At 35.9% G+C, this 14,332-nt stretch overlaps 1 protein-coding gene across 1 annotated transcript; it reads right to left on the reverse strand.

The window, feature by feature from the left end:
- Positions 1 to 1,571: 1,571 nt before the first annotated feature.
- Positions 1,572 to 11,247, reverse strand: LOC123559565 (crystal protein-like). Its single transcript, XM_045351496.2, has 6 exons — positions 11,004 to 11,247; positions 9,570 to 9,690; positions 4,406 to 4,595; positions 4,051 to 4,181; positions 3,464 to 3,669; positions 1,572 to 2,446 (listed from the first exon to the last, which is right to left on the reverse strand). The coding sequence occupies exons 1-6, from the start codon at positions 11,171 to 11,173 to the stop codon at positions 1,669 to 1,671; spliced, it is 1,596 nt and encodes a 531-aa protein (XP_045207431.2). The 5' UTR covers positions 11,174 to 11,247; the 3' UTR covers positions 1,572 to 1,668.
- Positions 11,248 to 14,332: the final 3,085 nt, after the last annotated feature.

Here is a 14,332-nt window from a genome sequence, read left to right on the forward strand (position 1 = left end):
TACTGAGAAGATTTAGTATTCAGTATGCATTTTCCAGATGTAAACAAGATGGTCGTGCCTATGGTATCAAGCACATGGCGATTTTAGGTTACCCTAGCACAAACAGCCCAAGGTGAGCTATTTTGATCAGCCTGTATTTGTCGTCGTTATTCACTGTTAACACGAGTTCACTGATTTGATTCTTCCATCATAGTTAATTACTATTTCTCTTTTAATAATATAACAAATGACTTTGAGGACAAATACCATCTTATGCTTGTATGTGATGCTTATGGCAATTGTGAAAAGATATATACCATCAGTTTATACGAATCGTCCTAATATGTTCAAGTTTATAATCTTGGTAATAAGTAATAATGGAGTACTGCTCCATCGGCTGGCTAACATATTATGTTGTTAAGGCATTAAAGGTAAAAGATAGGAAAATAAATGTCCCTGTGTAAATGAAATTGTACCAATATGTTTACACTCTCGTGTATATGTAATATGTACACGGCATTCACGTTCTTCTTGTTATGGAGACAGATTATCAACTGTAATGCTTAAATCTAAAACAGATTATCAGCTGTAATGCTTAAATCTAAATATATGTTCTGTTCTGTTTTTGTTCTTCGACTTTAAAAATCAACTTAAAAGTGTATTCAGATGTGTTTACTTATGATAAATTGGAGTGTCCTTTTAGCTAAAACTTAACGTTGTCAAAAACAAGATTACTGGACTAAATGAAACTTCTACTTTAATAAATGATTGAAGATTAAACTTAAACAGTTCCATTGAAAGACAAACAACCAGGACATTAAGAGAATTTGTTTATAGGGAAATCAGAAAAAACGGCAGGGTACCAATGACACCTGGTGGAGTGTTAATAAGAAGCATGGAGGAAAGGCCGCATACAGAAGTTTAAGAATTTCAAATTTGGTATGAATTTAGTTCATATAAATCCTGCATCAACCTATTTTGTCATTATTGCTTAATAGACGAAAACAATATTGCAATTAAGTTTGCAAAAGGTTGACAGTCTTTCAACAAACTAACATGACTTCAAATATAATGAAGTTGTACGAAACAAATTAGTGAATATATTACTGAATATCTCAAAAATATATGGTAGCACAAAAACCCGTTCCGTTTTTAGATTACGGAAGGTGACTTAATTTTCATTTGAAGTATACCGTTTCTTCCATACTTACTGTATCAGACTTTATGTTGTGTTTATCCTGACATATCTTTTTATAGGTGATTATGGGTAAAAGATAGGTCCCTAAATGTGTACGTGCCTACATACTTTGTGGAACTTTCGCGTTAATTGAAATGTAGCCAATGATTTTACATCTTCAAATGAGACCTAGTCTTATGCAAAGAGAAAAATATCACTTTTCCTTCTTAAACTGTAAGCTAAACATATATATCAGTGAAAACATTGGCTTTTAGACCATTTAATGTACTATATTTGTGTATGTATAATTTATACCGATGCTGGTCTGGCCTGTTAATACCTATAAGATTTTTATTGGACTTTGGCATAACAAAATTTAATGATGTATCGATAATGAAATGAAGAAGTTTATAACTGACATTTAGATTTTATTATCACAATACAGCATAGAAGTAATGGGTAAGTGACATGTTTTCAATTTGTCAGCGTAAAAAGTGTATGAAACCACGTCACTAAGCTCTGTAACCAATGGAATCCCAAAAGTCACAATACTTTTCTACATAATGATCTATCACAGCATTGTTTGGAGTTTTAAAATTAATCATTTTTGACTTTGAGTCATAAGGCGGCCATTGCAAGTTGACTGTATGTGGTCCTTTGTTAGGGTCCGATGTGTATGCAAAATTTGTCCAATAGTAAATCATTTGGTTGGATAGTACTTCCTCTGCTTCATTAAAGCTAAATCCAGATTGATCAGCGCTATGGAAAACATACACAATCTCTTCTCCGTGGCAGACATGCCCTTCGCAATATGAGAAATTACCCCACCCGTTAAATGAGAATGAATGCGCAAATTCGAATCTGAAAACATTTTGACCGTTTTCGTAAAAATGTCTGCTCATGTTTCTAGTAGCGCATGTAAAGATAAAATCTGTGCCGAGTTTTGTTATATTATCTCTAGTGTCAGTAGCACTTCCATAGGGATACATCTTTAACATCTGGTCTACATGAGATGGATAGGTAGCAAACAGTATGGCAAGGTATTCTGCTGGTGGCACCGGTTTTCCCCATGCTTCGTAAACAAATATTCTAGCTTCTTCAGTCATGGTACCAATCATAACTGGTACTTTTCTTAATTGGTTATGCTGGATGGCATAGACAGGTTCATACGGTACAATATTCCCATCTACAAAAGGGCCAAGGGGTTCGAAAAACTCCAGAATCTTCAGAGAAGTGGGTTTGGCTCTTGATTCCAGCTGAGCTTGTGCTATCTCATCAGCAGTTTTAGACCTAAACACAAACAAAAACATGTACTGTAATTTTAGGTAATAAGCTAAACAAGCTGTCCTCATATGCCTTACAATGAAATAACTATAAAATGAAAAATAGTTGAATATGGAGATTTGAATAAAGTTAAAGAGTATCACAACAATAAGCTAAAAGCTTTAGATAGTAATGTATGTTTCCAGCCCTAAAGAGTACCACAGCAATAAGCGATAACTTGTTTTCTGAGTTAAAGAGTATAACAACAGTAAGGTTAACCTTTAGATACAATGTATGTTTTTGTTTTCGGGTTTCATGGCATAACTTTACTTTATTTCATTGTGGAGTTTAAAACCTGTGAGAAGATCCTTTGGAAGCATAATAGCAAACTCGGTTCGATTGAGTCTATTCGTAAGAAGTTATGGAATGTACAAGACCATATACGCCCCAGACAAATCGGTATATTGCGACTAGCGTATATGACAAATATATAAAATGCCACTCCGGTAACACAAAGGTAGAACCAAGCCGAAATAAACAAGGTGAGCAATCATCAAATAACAGCAATGTCTGCGTATTAAAAGGGAATATGGATCTTTTGACAATTTAGCTATCTAGAATTTTATCAGGTTAGTAAACTGGCGAAAACGTATGATAATCGTATCTTAGTATCATCTATTAAATGCAACAACATCCATTTTGGGGTACGATAACGTCATTGTTCTTTCCTTAATTAAGTAAGCATTACTAAATATGGTACTTATGACAAATGTACGTTATATTCATTTAAAATGTGGACTTCAAATTCATATAGTTTTATGACCTGCAAATTATGAGTCTCTTGGTTGTTATTACATGTACATGTACATGATTTGCCATTTAAGGTAAAGTCTACGTAAGAAAGGATAGATGTTAGCCATTTCTTTACATGGAAAGTCAGCCATATATGTTTTTGTTTGAAGTCGGATTATCATAATTATTTGTGAGTGTTGATATTTCACCAAGCTCTTTCTTATACGAGGTCCACAAGAAGATTCATCATACCGTAAACAAGGCATATAGTCATCCTGTGTACAGTTGAGAAATTGCAACACAAGGTTAGCCAGGTAGACAGCCTCTACAGGGGATTTAAATGGAATGTCAAATGGTGCGCTCTCAATAATCACATTCCTGAATAGATCGTCGGTACCTTCTGACATCAAGTGTATAGGAATCGACTGACCTCCAGCACTTTGTCCAAAAAGTGTCACCTTGAATATAATAGGGAAACTATTGTTCTGTCAATTTTACGTTTCGAGCTGTTTTGATTGAACGTAAAAGGACAGTTTTTGCAGTATTATATGACATTGTTTGACAATTCATAAACATATATATATTAATAACCAGTTTAATACCAGTGTTTATTCTAAAATCATCAAACGTTGCTGACTATTATTATCTTGTATTGCCAGTACACATTGCCCGGTGACTAGAAAATAAAACGATTATAAATGAAGAGTGATGTTAAGCAATAGCTCGGGTATTTGAATACAATGAAACAAGAATCGTGCAAATCAAAATGCTACACGGTCATTTTATCTGAATATATTTTGTATTAAAAGCAACTTCAGATTGCTATAGAAAAAACTCACCTTCTCTGGGTCTCCACCAAAATACTTGATGTTTTCATTAACCCATCGTAGAGCAAGTCTCTGGTCCTGGATACCATAGTTACCAGCTGCATCAGAGCTCTTAGGACCTGTATATAAGAAGCCTAGTACACCTGCAGAAAAAAAATCAACTTTAAATACATGTGTACACAAACTCTTTGTATACGGTGGCATAGAGGGGACATAGGAAATATTTATTTATCACGTGCGCACGTGTTAGCTATCACGTTCATAATATGAGTTATCTTTATTTATATTCATCTCGTTTGTATAACACACCAAGCGATGTTTCTTCCTCATTCAGAGAAAAGTTGTATGTAGATCTATTTATACTAGCCTAGTCTGTAGTCAAACGTAACAAGTACAACTTGTCCCTTGTTAGCAAAGTAATCTCCCTTATATATAGGACTGCTTGCACTTATGTGTACAAAGTTCCCGCCATGTATGTATACCATAACCGGAAGCATCTGAGCCGCTGAGGCGTTTGCAGGTGTAAAGACGTTCAGGAAAAGGCAACTCTCCGATGTCTAAATAAACAAAGCATATAGATTCTATAATGATGAAACGTATATCTTTATGATCCTGTAAATATTTATGTACATCTATATCTTTACTGAAGTATATTTTGCGTGGGATTTTCTATTATCGTCATAATTTATATTCTTCCACATTCAAGTGTAGTTCCGTACCAGTGAAAAATAAAAATGATATTTTCACTGTCTGAAACAGTGAAAATATCAATTTTATTTCACTGTTAAATTTCAGATTGAAAAACATACAAAAAAAGTCAAACAAACAAGAATTGAAATGAGAAATGTGCCATTTATTTAAGCTATTCTTTTTTATTTTCTCCAGTAAATCCATACGAGTTCTGACTGAAACCTTACATATTAATTTCAAAAGAAATAAAAAACAAACATTACTTCTTTCACTGTTTAAATTTACTTCTAACATGGTTCGATTTGTTTTCCAGTTCAACAAAGAAGAAAATCAAGCTCTATATTCTGCGATAAACAACGGTAGACGCGCGGACCGGTAAGAGAGCATTATGACGTCAATTATGACGTCATATTGCCGCATGACGTTCGGTACATTACTCCTCAGGTAAACGAAGTCCAGCATAATGTCTATTAAAATGTATCAATGAGCATGTCAGAATGAAAACAACCAACGCCTTCTTGTTATTTATCGTCTAATTTACCACGGTTCATCGTTCAGATGCTTCAGTATTTAACCACTCGGGCTAACGCCCTCGTGGTTCAATTCCTACGCATCTGAACTCTGAACCGTGGTAAATCAGACGATAAACAGCTCGAAGGCCTTGATTATTTGTTAATTAAATGTATAGCCGGAAAATCTTTCAAAATTTAAATGTTATCAAATTTTGCTCATATCATAGGCCTACTATGAAAAACATCTTGCATTCGGTCCATTTGAATAAACTATTCTTTTAATGTGGGCCATTGTCGTGATTTTTGCTTAATCATTTCTTGTCATTACATTGTTTATTCAATGAAGTACCTCATAGGTTAGCCTAAAAATTTTCAATTATAGTTTTGTTTCATTCATTTCGTATCGATCTTTGAGGATTTTTTTTCGAAAATTATGTTAACTACAATGCTTGCACATGTACATGTGATTTTTGGTTGTAATGGTTGAGGGTTGATGGTCGCGTTCGTATTCCAACCCTCTCGAAATTCGTATGACGTACCGTTTGGGTCAAAAATTTGAAAACGGGTCAACAAAAATACGCGCTTAGCGTGTAAACTTATGCGCTGAGCGTGTATATTTATACGTTTAGCGAGTACTGTATACGGCCGGCGTGAAAAATACACGTTCTAGCATAAAACTGCTGTTCTTGTCACTTTTTGAGTGTGTTTTAACAGGAGAGAAAACGTGTGTAAACAGAAAGATTCTCGCGCTGTTATAACACCTTTTTAGATATGCGCGTTCCGTGGCAGAGCGTAAACGTAATACGGCCCCAAAACGGATAATTCAAATGGAAATGACGCCAACGTGAAAAAACAACACGGACATTCCCGCGCATTTCATGGAAATTTATGACGTTGAGGGATATAGAGAATCCATCATTGGTCTTCGGTTGAGGAGGTAGGTTACCTTGATATTTGTAAGTGCGCATGTCCAACCGGAAGCTAACGTGACGATTTACGACGATGTTTACGACAAACTAAATGTATTTGTATATCCATTCTTCTGGAAATAAATCTTGAACCTGCCTCCAATCTTATGTTTAATGGTTTAATAATGCAGAAATAATGAATGAATTGCCGCAGAAACGCTTCAAAACATTGTTGCCTTAAAATGACGTCATTGACGTCATGACGTTACGTGTCAGTTACCGCGCAAAATTAATGGCTTTTATTTTGAAAGTACGTTATTCTGTGCTTTTTCTTTATTTGAACTATTTTTAAACAGTCATTATTTGCTGAAATACTTTTTATTAGTCTTTTGCTCTGAAAAAATGATCAATATTTTGCTTCTTTTATGTAATTATATTGAAATGTTATGCGGAATGTAAGAAAATGTGTGATAGTAACTGATGTGATTGGGAATATAGTTGGCTGAAAGGTAACTTATTACGGTCATTTACAACTAAAAATTGGGCAGTTTGATTTGTTATACCTATTTCCCAATTTCCGTTGATAATTTGTTACTTAAATACTAAAACTAAGCTCTAAAATTGTTCAAATTTCAGTATAAAATTGTGGTGTCTTGAATTAAATTGATGTTACCATGGAAACGAAGCCCGTGACCTATATGTCTAATTGTAAAATTCAAAAGCGTTGACACTGGTCTATTTAAGGAACACAGCTTCGGCTTTTTATTTTCATTTCAACAATATCCATGAGAATAATAGCAGCATGCAGAACGATTTTTCAATAAAAATGTCAGACGACGGGCACTGCTGTAAGTATTTTAAGCTGTGAAATTTGTTAAATTAACTGCAGTTCATACGAAAATATTACTAACGTTAGAAATAAGATGTTTTAAAGCTACATTATCAAGAAAGATAATTTTATATAATATTTTTTATAAGAAATTAGGATAAAAAGCAACATATAAGCTATTTTAAACATCTCTGTTGCCATGGTTACTCTAAACTTTAAGAAAAACACAGTACCATGTAAAGTTCTTGGTATTTTGCTAATCATATTACCCAAATATTCCATGTTGGTCAATAACAGAATGGCACTGAAGCCGTTGAAAACCCCGTTTTCATACATAATTCTTGAAAAAATGAGAGAAAATGCGTTACCATGGAAACACGAGCCCCGCGACATATACATTTTAAGCTTTTATTAGAAAGCTAATGCGCATACTAGTAAAACTATTAATTATGCAGACTTCTACGGATAACAATGAAACCAAAATACACTGAAAAGTGTTAAATATCCGCATTTTCCTTCTTCTTTCTATATAAAATACCCTAAGAGGGTCATGTACTTCAAACCTGGATAAAAATTGTACTTGAAGGGACAGAGATAAACGGAACTGAGATTGTAGCAGCTAAAACATTAAATTACACGAAATACAAACAAGAGCACCGCCTTGCGGGTGCTGACGCTCATCTGATTTTTTTTGTATAATAGAAATATTGTCCTACCCATGATTTTCTAAGTCTAAAGAGGGCCATCATTCTTGCAAAAAGCAGGATAGAGTTATGTTTCTTGATGTACAGTGTCCTCTTATGATTGTGAAAAACTGTTGCAAGTTTTAAAGCAATAGCTTTGATAGTTTATGAGAAAAGTTGCCTTAAACATAATACTCAACCAAGAAAATGATTTTCTAAGTCCAAAAGGGGCAATAATTATTGCAAAAAGCAGGATGGAGTTATGTTGCTTGCTGTACAGGGTCAGCTTATGATGGTGAACAAGTGTTGCAAGTTTCAAAGCAATAGCTTTGATAGTTCAAGAGAAAAAGTTGACCTAAACATAAAACTTAACCAAGAAATCTGATATTTTCTAAGTCCAAAAGGGGCCATAAATCTTGCAAAAAGCAAGATGGAGTTATGTTTCTTGCTGTACAGGGTCAGCTTATGATGGTGGACAAGTGTTGCAAGTTTTAAAGCAATAGCTTTGATAGTTTAGGATAAAAGCTGACCTAAACATAAAACTTAACCAAGAAAACTGATTTTCTAAGTCCAAAAGGGGCAATAATTCTTGCAAAAAGCACGATGGAGTTATGTTTCTTTCTGTACAGGGTCTGCTTATGATGGTGAACAAGTATTCCAAGTTTCAAAGCAATAGCTTTGATAGTTTAGGAGAAAAGTTGACCTAAACATAAAACTTAACCAAGAAATCTGATATTTTCTAAGTACAAAAGGGGCCATAAATCTTGCAAAAAGTAAGATGGAGTTATGTTTCTTGCTATACAGGGTCAGCTTATGATGGTGAACAAGTCTTCCAAGTTTCAAAGCAATAGCTTTGATAGTTTAGGAGAAAAGCTGACCTAAACATAAAACTTAACCAGGCAACGCCGACGCCGACGCCGACGCCGACGCCGACAACCGCTCAAGTGATGACAATAACTCATCATTTTTTTTCAAAAAATCAGATGAGCTAAAAATCACTGCGGTTCAACTAATTTGAATTTACCCTGGTAACAAGGTAACCTACCTCCTTAAGATCAGAAAATCCCAACCCGAGGGCGCACCGCTCAAGTCTTAAACGAGGCTGAGCCGAGTTTAAGACTTGAGCGGTGCGCCCGAGGGTTGGGATTTCCGATCTTCACCGAACACCAATGATGGATTCTATTTCTCACTTACCACAACAGAAACAATAAAAACAAGCATAAAAATATGAAACTACTTAAAACGCGGGAAATTGGCGTCCGTAAGCAGAAGTGACGTCGTGATATTTCAGTGACACACAATAACAAAGTTCCGCTTTAGTTTTATCGTTTGTAACGTAACGGTACGTTCTGATCATAAAGTAATGAATTTTGAATCGAGAAATACACTATAAGGAACGGAGAGAAAAGATAAAGGTACCTGATTTTTAATTATTTTACATAAATAATATGTATATTCAGCGCATGAAGGAGTCCGTCACAGGAGTGTGGGATAACCCATGTGAGATAAGATTTTCCAGCACTTCTAAAAATAGAAATTTTTCTGTCCGATAAGTGAGAAAATGTATTCATTTATTCGTTTTTTCGCATTTTATGCTAGAATAGCGTTAGCGCATGTTATTTTCATGTTATAACATCTTCAGAATTCCTCGGGTTACGTTGGTACCCTCGCCCTACAGGCTCGGGCACCAACCAATCCCTCGGGATTCTGCAGACGTTATAACACGAAAAAACATGCGTTATCCCTACATTCATCGTGTATGTTAATACGCTTAGCGTGTATAGTTATACGCTGAGTATTATATCGCTCGAAATATTTCAGATTTTTAAACAAACGGTACGTTATTTTGGTTAGAGTTCAACACTTCTGCGCACCTAAGATTTTGGTTTTATAAAAAAGCTTATGTTACCTGTTTTGGACAGACAAAAGACGGATTTGTAGAGAAGCATCCATGCTGCGGACATCCTGGTTTTAACTCTGTTGCATTGTACACATCAGTCCAGACTTGTGGGTCCTCGGGTGGCTGCCATCTGCAAACAGATACTACAAAATATCTAATAGACACTTAGTTGGAATTATATATAACAACATATTTATAGTGTACGCATGGTCTTATAAGTGTATTTTCAGTTTGGCAAACTAGTACATCATTGAAATTTCATAACCTTAGTAAGAACATGAACATAGACATATATAAAGATATCTTTCTTCCGAAGACTAACCTTGAATTATAAGACTATATGGCATGATGTTTTCGGGTTATTACGGCTCCAGAGAGATTAGTTGATGTCCAGGCCGGTAGACAAGGACGTATCCCGAGGGATTAGTTGATGCACCATCCACTAGACAGGAACAAGTTGATGCTTTACTTACTAGAAAAAAAGACGTATCCTTAGGGATTAGTGGATGCACAGCCCACTAGACAAAAACGTATTCTGAGGAATAAGTGGATACACAGCCCACTAGACAAACGCGTATCCTGAAGAGTTAGTGGATGCTCAGCCCGCTAAACAAAAGCGTATCCTGAGAGATTAGTTGATGCACAGCCCACTAAACAAAAACATATCCTGAGGGATTAGTTGATGCACAGTCCACTAAAAATGTATCCTGTGGGATTAGTGGATGCACCGCCCACTAGACAAAAGCGTATCCTAAGGGATTAGTTGGCAGGCCACTAAACAAAAACGTATCCTAAGCGTTTAGTAGATGCTCAGCCCACTAGACAAAAACGTATTCTGAGGGATTAGTTGATGCACAGCCCGCTAAAGAAAAACGTATCCTGAGGGATTAGTGGATGCACAGCCCACTAGACAAAAGCGTATCCTAAGGGATTAGTTGACATGCCACTAAACAAAAACGTCTCCTGAGGAATTAGTGGATGCTCAGCCCACTAGACAAAAGCGTATCCTGAGGGATTAGTTGATGCACTGCCCACTAGACAAAACGAATCCAATGGGATCAGTTGATGCACCGCACCGCCCGCTAGACAAAACACATCTCAATCACGTGATTAGTTGATGCACTGCCCAATAGACAAAAACGCATCTCAAGGGATTACACTAGACAAGACCGTATCTCGCGAGAATCTGCAGATCATTTAATGGAAATAAATAATAGAACAGTATATTATTCTAATAGTGTTGATTTCGCCGAAATGCGCTTTAGGGTTGTACATGTAATACGTTTGTCTCGCCATGAACATACATAAAAAGGTGTTATTACATGCAGCATAAAGGCAAGCAAGTTAATTCTCATTGAAAACGACAACAACAACAGTTTTATACCAGGATACATGACAAGGAGACTTGACATATTTATTTTGATAAATAATATGTGTACTTACCTTAATTCATTTGTCGGCGGTTTAGCATATGGGATTCCTAGAAAACAGTTCGCATGCTCTGTCTGTTTTCCCCTAACTTGACCATACTTCGTATCAACAACAGTATCACCAGCAATCAAATGAAGAAATAAGTAAAGAAAATACAAGGAGGCTACAGCTACTATCCGCATTGTGCAGAAATCAACAGAAGTGTACTATAAACTGTTCAAATCTGTACATCACATGCTGTTAATATTTGCAATGAAATATTTATCTTTATCAAACCTGTCTGACCGAGATATACAATGGCGATTTTATTTATTTATCAATGTAGCTAAAGATATTGAAACCTATAGATATTGAACATAGCTATATAGTACATGTATAATGATTGTACTCTGTTGGCCTTGTGAATACGTCTTTCATAAATTCTAAAGTAGTTTCTCTAAACATTATACGCGCAATATTTAATTTACAACCATAAGAGTAAAATTGCGCTAAAATACACGTTGTCGTATTCAAACAGTTAAAAACAAGAAAAACAACCTCCGCGCAGGAATATTGTCAAACAATCATCTACTGTACCAATAAGGGGGAGGGAACACTGTGTTGGAGTTTGCAAGAACAAAATGAAGCGCCATTTTTTTCTGTTTGTAAATATGTGACGTGGCCGAGCGGATGATGTCATTATAGTACAATATAAACAGTGAACCGAGCTGTAATTGCGCGTTCTAATTACATTGGGAAGGTGAACACATCCTTAGATAAATTATACACACGTTTTAGTATATACACTTTGTAATAGATAATATATGGTTACCCTCTTTGAAAGCGAACACTCTGACATTCTCTTCAAAAACATTTTTCAACACAAAGATGAAAAAAAAAGATTCGATAAAAATCCATAAACACTCCGAGATTCTTGGCGGGAATACAACCACTCTTGAATATCAGGCTGGGTTCATAAGCAAGTTTGTAAACATGAAAGCTGAGGAAATAATTCTACTTTAACTACAGTGAAAAAAATTATGAAATTCTATTTTCAACTAGCTGCTCTACAGTAGAAAAAATTATGAAATCGTGTTTTCTTTTTCATACTGAAGAATTGGGTAAAAACCGATTCTATTATCTTTCCTTGTTTATCGAGATCAACGCTATACATTGTTATCTCCCTTAGACCGTCTAGCTAAATATCGATCACTATCGGATATTTTTAGCGAGTGTTGCAACCCGTTATGGGTCGGCTATCTCCGCTTATCATATCACGGGAAGTGCCGATCATAAATAAGTAGGATTATAGATTAGGGATCTACTGTAAAAATCCCTACTATATTTTGATATTCACTGTATGCAAATTGTGTATTATTTTTAGCTGTACAAAACGAATCAGAAACAAAAATAAAAGAAATGTATGAATTAATCATTGTACGTTTATTTTCGTGTAACATCATTTGCAGAATCCCGAGGAATTGGTTGTACGGGCTCGTGCACCAACATAGCCCGAGGGATTCTGTAGATGTTTTTTTTAACCAGAGTTTAGGCATGCCCAACAGTACTAAAACTTTTGTCACTGAACGTTTTACGCTTGTTGAAAAGAACAACAAAGCACCCAGTAACGGAATTTGAAGAACGCAAGTTCCTTGTCTGAGTTTGTTTTATTAGAAGTTCTGAAAGATATTCTCTTTTTTTGTTGTTGTTGATTTAACGTCGCACCGACACATGATCTGGCGACTTTCCAGCTTTAATGGTGGAGGGAGACCCCAGGTGCCCCTCCGTGCATTATTTCATCACGAGCGGGCATCTGGGTAGAACCACCGACCTTCTGTAAGCCAGCTGGATGGCTTCCTCACATGAAGAACTCAACGCCCCGAGTGAGGCTCGAACCCACATCAATGAGGGGCAAGTGATTCGGAGAATTTCCGACTGAACAATTATACATGCAGGTGAGAATCTTGAATGTGATTTTGGCTTTGATGGGTAGCCAGTGAAGATCATAGAGCGCTAGTTTTGAACTATCATATTTTCTTCGATTTTGGAAGTATTCATTTTGAGCTTATTTTCGTTCATCCAGTTGTTGATTGTTATAGCACATTGTTCTAGTTCTTGTATTGCCTGGGATTCCACTGTTGTAGATGATGGTTTAAAGCATTTATTACTGCAGTGTGGTCATCCGCAAAGCCATAAACTGAAATCGATGACGGAATAACATCAAACAGTGTCCCCACATATTAGTATGTCAAATAGAGCCACGGTCCTAAGCAACTCCTTGTCGGCAACAATGTAACTGGCGTGGAAAGGACATGGTTGAATTGACACATACACGGCAACTTCTGGGCCGCAGATAGGAATCAGCCCAGCTCAGTTCTGTTCCACAAACGCCATACTGCTTGTTCAACACATCAACGAGAATGTCATGGACTACAGTATCAAAGGAGGCACTGAGATTGTAGGCAATTAGCGCCGTAACATCTTTCTTTTCCATAGCACCCAGTAAATCATTTACTAGACATATCAATGCTGATTCACAAGAATGGTTTTTCCAGACCCACTTTCTTTAACAAAGGTCTTACATTTGCCTGTTTCCATATTTTTTAAAAAATGCCTTCACGCAACGACAAATTTACTAATTTGGTAATAAGAGGCAATAGTTCATCTAAGTACGATTTTATCACTTTTGTTGAAAGAATATCAAGTTCACATGATTTAGCCTGTAGTTAGTTCATAAGTTTTCTAACTTCTTCCTCTCTCAGATCTTTAAGCAAGGAATATCTTTTTCACATGGTTTCAAATTATCGAGTTGTTTCGATTTTCGATTTTTTTCGATTTTGTTCATGAAATGATCTGCAAATTTCTTTGCCAATGTACTGTCATGTCCAGTTGGCATAGGGTTCTCAGACCTAGTGCCAGTTGTCTCAGATACCAATTTATAAAGCAAGCTTTTTCGAGTCACCTTAGGCATTTAGAACTTTTTCACTCAGAGATGATCTTTTCTCACGTTTGAGGTCTTTTTGGTAATTTTTACGTGCTATTTTAAAGGCTTCATACAGATCTGATTGTCTATGTTTCTTCCACAAACGTTCAGATTTGCGTGCCGCTCTTTCAAGATGAAGGAGCTTTTTCTGTGAACCAGGGTTTTGGAGCGCGACGGATGATTGTTTCTTTTCTATAATTGGTGCGTATGAGTTCATAATTTTTTCTACTGCTGTCTGAAACTCATCAACAAAAGAGTCGACATTGTCACTTTCGATGACCATTTCTCCCAGATCACTTGAAAATGTGTTTGTATCCATGTCTTTGAAATTTCTAAAAAAGCACCAACTCACTGGTTATATTTTCCCTTTTAACATTTG

This window comes from Mercenaria mercenaria, chromosome 10 (assembly GCF_021730395.1).
Source record: "Mercenaria mercenaria strain notata chromosome 10, MADL_Memer_1, whole genome shotgun sequence".
NCBI lineage: Eukaryota > Metazoa > Mollusca > Bivalvia > Venerida > Veneridae > Mercenaria > Mercenaria mercenaria.